Source organism: Tupaia chinensis, unplaced genomic scaffold (assembly GCF_000334495.1).
Source record: "Tupaia chinensis unplaced genomic scaffold, TupChi_1.0 Scaffold143913_1, whole genome shotgun sequence".
NCBI lineage: Eukaryota > Metazoa > Chordata > Mammalia > Scandentia > Tupaiidae > Tupaia > Tupaia belangeri.
The window spans coordinates 2,987,652-2,993,651 of NW_006203764.1; the positions used below are offsets into that span (position 1 = coordinate 2,987,652).

The window sequence follows — 6,000 nt, forward strand, 5'->3', positions numbered from 1 at the left end:
CCGGTGTACATGTGCCCGTGATCAGGGCTGGCTTGGGCAGCAGATGGATCATGGTGTGGGCACCCCCCACCCCTGGAAGAAAGACATAAACTGGTATAAAATGGAAGCTTGATTATCAGTCAGGCAGTATTTTAGAAGGCCTCAGCACACTTCTTTTACTTTGCACGAGCTCCTTCCTTGCCTCTGGTGTCTTTGGTAATCCGCAAGTCCCTCCTGGTAAGCGACAGTGTGGTAGAGTGGACTGAGTGAGAACAGGGCTTAGATCCTGGCTCTGCCGCTTACGAACTGGTTTACTTGGGATGAGTTACTTATCCCCTCTGAGTCTCAGTTTGCTTACCAGTAAGTGCACTGTTGTGAAGATAGGAGGTACTTGGTACATAGCAAGCTCTCACATGGTGGCTGCTGACAGACCCGTGTGTGTGCCCACAGAGATAGCACAGGATGGAGGAAACCCTGGACCTGCCCCGCCCCCTCCCTGGTTTGCTCATAGGTTTCAGCCTGGCCTGTAGCTGCTATCGTTCTTCCAAATGCTCCCTGCTCCCCTCTGCTCTCTCTCTTAAAAGAAATTTTTTTTGCAGGAGAGTTCAAATCCAAGCATCAGAATTGGAAATGAGGGTTTTTTTTTTCTTTTTGTTGTTTTTTTTTTTATTAAACCTAGCAGGTTAAAAACCCAAAACTCATATCTAGTAATTATTTGGTACAGAAGCAATCACCTAGGTTTTGCCATTAAGTTCGAATTGTAAAGTAGTCTGATCACAGCCACTAAATTAGAGCCTTAACTAAAACTAATTTCATCTGGGGGCCAGCAGGTGGCATGGTGGTTAAGTGTACAGGATTTCCTCATGAGACCATGGTTCAAGTCCTGGACCTAGTGGCTTAACTTTCTCACTTTCCCTCTCTCTGTGTCTCTGTTTCTCTCTGGTCAAATTACAATAATAGCAATGATGATGAATAAAATTAAAAATAAAATAATTCTTTAAAAATTTTTAATTTCATCTGATCAACTGATTCATGCATTGTTTTGCCACTGATTTCCAGCTCCTTTAGCCTTTAGCCTCTGAAGCACTAAACATGGGACTGGCCCTATAATGCCGCAGTTAATGCCATGCGTAGGGAGCTGCATCCCACATGGCCTCACGGTTGAGAAACACTCAGGGCACATGTGCTTGCTAGCCAAGAATCCTGACGGCATGCAGAAATGGAGGGTGGGGTTGCAGCATGACCATTGGGAGTTCTGTTTCTCTCTGGTGAGCACTTGCACCCTCTGGCAATTAAAAAAAAAGCTAAACTTGATAATGGTGTTCTTTTGTAAAGCAATAGGCCATTTTTAGGCTTCTAGCACTAAAATCAGTGGCAAAACAATGTATGAATCAGTTGATCAGATGAAATTAAAATTTTTTAAAGAATTATTTTTAATTTTATTCATCATCATTGTTATTATTGTAATTTGACCAGAGAGAAACAGAGACAGACACAGAGAGAGGGAAAGTGAGAAAGTTAAGCCACTAGGTCCAGGACTTGAACCACGTCTCATGAGGAAATCCTGTACACTTAACCACCATGCCACCTGCTGGCCCCCAGATGAAATTAGTTTTAGTTAAGGCTCTTTGCCATTCTTAATTATATCCTAATTTGATAAATTGTATGAAAGTAAGTATTCCAGTGTAATGTTTATTGACATATTAAACTTTAATTGTGTATAATGGTAAAGATATGAGTTTTGGGTTTTTAACCTGCTAGGTTTAATGAAAAACAACAAAAAGAAAAATAAAATCATTTTCTAATTCTTTCAGATGGCCCATGTATAGAGGTTCTATCAGAAAATTTCTAGGAAGATGCTCAACTGTCTGCCTTTTCTTCCACTGGTGTTTAATAGTAATCTTATTTTCTTAGCAAAGACATGTATTTGAATTAGGATTGATCACCTGTGTTTGCATGGCCACATGGCCTTGCAAGGGCAGACTGACCTGCTAGATGGAGGACCTGACTGGGCAGCTCTCGAGAGTTGTGTCTTGGGCTCCATAGGCTGTGCTCTATCTGTGCTGTTATTAAGGTAATTTTTTTTATTGGGCTTTTGATTGAGAAAAATATACTGTGCCTTTTACTCTGATGAATGTGGTTTCCTTCAGCACTTCACTTAATTCTCTCAGCCTGTAAATTTCCATCTGTGAAGTCTGCTAATAAATGTCCTCCCCCTTTTTTTTTATCTTAGAATCCTCACAAGTTCTTCCCTGATGAACGTTTTGGGGATGAAAGCCCACTCTTGACAATGAGACAGCCCGGGAGATGCCGTGTCAACAGTACCCCTACCGCAGAAACCATGTTTACAGACCTGGACTCTTTCGTGGCCTTCCATCCACCCCTGCCGCCTCCACCGCCTCCATATCATCCCCCAGCTACCCCGATCCATAACCAACTGAAAGCAGGCTGGAAACAGAGACCTCCCAGTCAGCACCCTTCACGTTCATTTTCTTACCCTTGTAACCATTCGCTGTTTCACTCCAGAACAGCTCCTAAGGCTGGCCCTCCCCCAGTCTATTTGCCAGGTGTTAAAGCGGCACCCCCCGATTGTACCAACTCCACAGGACTAGGGAGACAGACGGTAGCAGCGGCGGCGGCGGCGGCAGCGGCTGCCTCGGCAGCAATAGCATCGGAGAAACAAGTGGTAAGTCAGTACTAAAGCAAACTGCCTGAAACTGAAAGTTTGGGGATGTTAAGCAGTTAGCATAATGGCTATGTCGCGGGACTCCCACGTAGTCGACCACGGTTCAAGTCCCGGACCCAGCGGCTTAAACTCATGTCGGACACATGTGCGTGCGTGCCCAAGATCCTGAGAGGAGAATGGAGGAGAAGGGATTGCGGCTTGGCCATCCCCCCTGGGGAGGGGGGTGATTTCTCACTTTCTATCTCTCTGTCTCTCTCTGTCTGTCTGGTGAGCACACGTGCCCTATAACAAAACAAAACAAAACAAAAAAGAAGCAATTCCTAAGAGCCCCAATGGGACTCAGCAGTGCTGAAAAGTGTTAGTGACAAGTTGAAAGCAAGAACTTGAGGAATGTGGAAAGAGAAAAAAACAGCATAGATGAATGAGAAAAAATAGGATGAGAGAGTAGGGTTTTTTTTCTAAGGAAGGAAAGTTGTTGGTTTTTTTTTTTTTCAAGTTTATTTATGTATTTTTTCTATGACAGACATACAGAGAGACTAGCATCCCCAGTCCAGCCTTACACCACAATTCTCCACCAGTCTCAGATGGCCAGAACCATGGGCACGTGTACACACAGCCCACGTGCTCAGGGAGGGCCCAGGACCATTCGCATGTGGGTCTGGTAGCATACCACTGCACCACCACCCGCCCCCTCCTTGTCGCTTGTTCACTTGCTATCAAGAGGAAGCAGTAGGACTGCTGTGATAACAGTTTCAAAGTGTTCTATTAAAGTACTCTTCTGGCATCTGTCCCTAAGTTCTGTTGTATTCTATAGAATCTACTGTCCTACCAATGTTTTGGTGGCACAAGAAGGGGGTTCCTTACAGCTAAGTATAGCATGTGCTGATGGGGCTGGATGGTGGCACAGAGGTAAAAACACAGCACTACCTAGAGCTGACCCACGTGGGAAGGTTCCAAGTTCACAACCGGAGACCTCCCTCATACGGGTATGCATTTACCTGTGACCTGGGGTAGGCTTAAGCTGGAGGTGGATTTCAGCATCAAGATTATGTTGGGGGTGCAAAAGATCAGTGTGGAAAAAGCCTTCCCACTCAGAAAATGGACATTAAACCAGTCCTCCTGTACGCCTCTGCCTATGGCAAGCTCGTTTAGCAGTGCTTGTGTGATTGAAATCATATAGCTGAGACCAGTGTGTAGTAAGCTGAGAGGACTCTGCTTGACTTTGCACTGCATTCCAGGTTGAACTTCCGTTTATGTGATACATTTGAAAAAGACAGTAGTGGTAAACATGCACATGCTGTTAATAGCATCCAACAGAGAAAAAATAGGAAGTATATCTGTTGGTTTAGGAACATGTCATTAAAGTATGGTTTATTGGGGGGGGAGGTGGATTCAAAAGGTCTACTGTGCTGTTTGAGTTCCAGATCTGGCAGCTTGAAACACAGGTCAGGCGCATATGCATGAGTGCCCAAAATCTCAAAAGGAGAAATGGAGGAAAGGGGATTATGGTGTGACCGTACTCCGTGGGGACTGCTGTCTCTCTCTCTGTCTGTATGTCTCCCTATAGTACACTCATGCAGACACTAGCAAATTTTAAAAAAATAAAAAGTATGACTTATTGGAAGCTAAAGACATACACCCTGGGTCTAATTAGACTCATAATGGTTACGTCACTGGACTCCCACATAGTCGACTATGGTTCGGGTCCTAGACCCAGCGACTTGAAACTCGCACTGGGCATGTGTGCATGTGTGCCCAAAATCCTTAGAGGAGAATGTAGGAGAAGGGATTGCAATGTGGCTGCCCCACTGGAGGGTGATTTCTTGTTTTCTGTCTTTGTCTCTCCAGCGAGCACACACACCATATATCAAAAATCTCTCAAAAAAAAAAAAATTAGGCTCATTCATGACCTTCTTAGACCCTCTACCTACTACTCTCCCTGCCACTCTTAACCCCTGCAAAATAACAGAAGTTGGTTGTGTTTGCTAAGGCGAATTTCCATCAATCTGTTGTCCTGCCCTTTTCTGTAAAACCATTTTGCATTTTAAGTAAACTTCCCTGTAAAGTAATTTATTTGTGGGGCCTGCAGGTGGCGTGGTGGTTAAAGGCACTGGATTCGCACATGGCTGCTGTGGTTCGAGTCCCAGACCTGGGGACTTGCTTTCTCACTTTCTCTCTCTGTGTCTGTCTCTGGTCAAGTTAAAAAATGATAGTAACAAATGGAATTTAAAGAATAAATAATCATTTTTTTAAAAAGTAATTTATTTTTATGTTCATAGCAATCTTGATTGTGATAATGAAAACTTGGAAACAACCTCAGTGTCCAGTAGAAGAATGACAAGCCATGATTTGTCAGTACAGTAGAGTGCTATTAGTAATTTAATTTTTTTTAGGATTATTTAATTTTATTTATTTATTTTTAATTTGCTGTAGGGCTCATCAGAGAGAAAGATAGGCAAAGTGAGAAAGCAAGCCTCCAGGCCCAGGTCCCAAACCTTGGTCAACCACATGGGAGTCCAGCTCCTAAACCACCATGCCGCCTGCTGGCTCCGCTGTTTAATAATTTTAAATAATGAGCTCAAGGAAATTTGGTGGCAGAAATTATATATGTACTGAATTTTGGGAAAATAAATATATATGTAAAGAAGAAACAGAGAAATAACTTAAAGTGCTAACAGTGGTTATCTATGTAGGGGCAGTTGGGGGAAGTTGTTAATGTTTGGGGAGGTTTTTTTTGCTATAGGGCGCATGCGCTCACCAGACAGACAGAGAGAGACATAGAGACAGAAAGTGAGAAATCGACCCCCGGGGGGGGGTCACGCCGCAATCCCTTCTCCTCCATTCTCCTCTCGGGATCTTGGGCATGCACACACACGTGCCCGGCGTGAGTTTTAAGCCACCGGGTCTGGGACACGAACCGCGGTCAACTACGTGGGAGTCCAGCGACATAGCCATTACGCTAACTGCTGGTTCTCTGTATTTTTAAAATTCTTAAAAGTAAGCTTGTATTCTTTTTATAATAAGGAAACAGTGAACATCATTTTTGTGAAGAATTCAGAAGTTTTTTTTAACTTCCCCCACTTCTCGTCTCTGCAGTGTACACAACCTGTGCTAAATGATCTGATGCCGGATATCGCCATGGGCGTGTCCACACTGTCACTCAAGGAAAGGAGGCTTCCAGAACTCGCTGTAGACACGGAATTAAGCCAGTCGGTTTCTGAAGCTGGACCAGGGCCTCCCCAACATCTATCGTGCGTTCCACAGAGGCATACACACACTTCTCGAAAAAAACACACGCTTGAGCAAAAGACAGAAGCTAGAGAAAATCAGCAGGA

At 44.0% G+C, this 6,000-nt stretch overlaps 1 protein-coding gene across 1 annotated transcript in view; it reads left to right on the forward strand.

Moving 5' to 3' along the window:
• Positions 1-6,000, forward strand: part of BTBD7 (BTB domain containing 7) — a 70,342-nt gene that overhangs the window by 59,082 nt on the left and 5,260 nt on the right. Inside the window, exons 9-10 of the mRNA XM_006165408.3 lie at positions 2,213-2,665; positions 5,762-5,998. Of these exons, the coding sequence (XP_006165470.1) occupies positions 2,213-2,665; positions 5,762-5,998 (690 nt within the window). The remainder of the gene's footprint in view (positions 1-2,212; positions 2,666-5,761; positions 5,999-6,000) is intronic.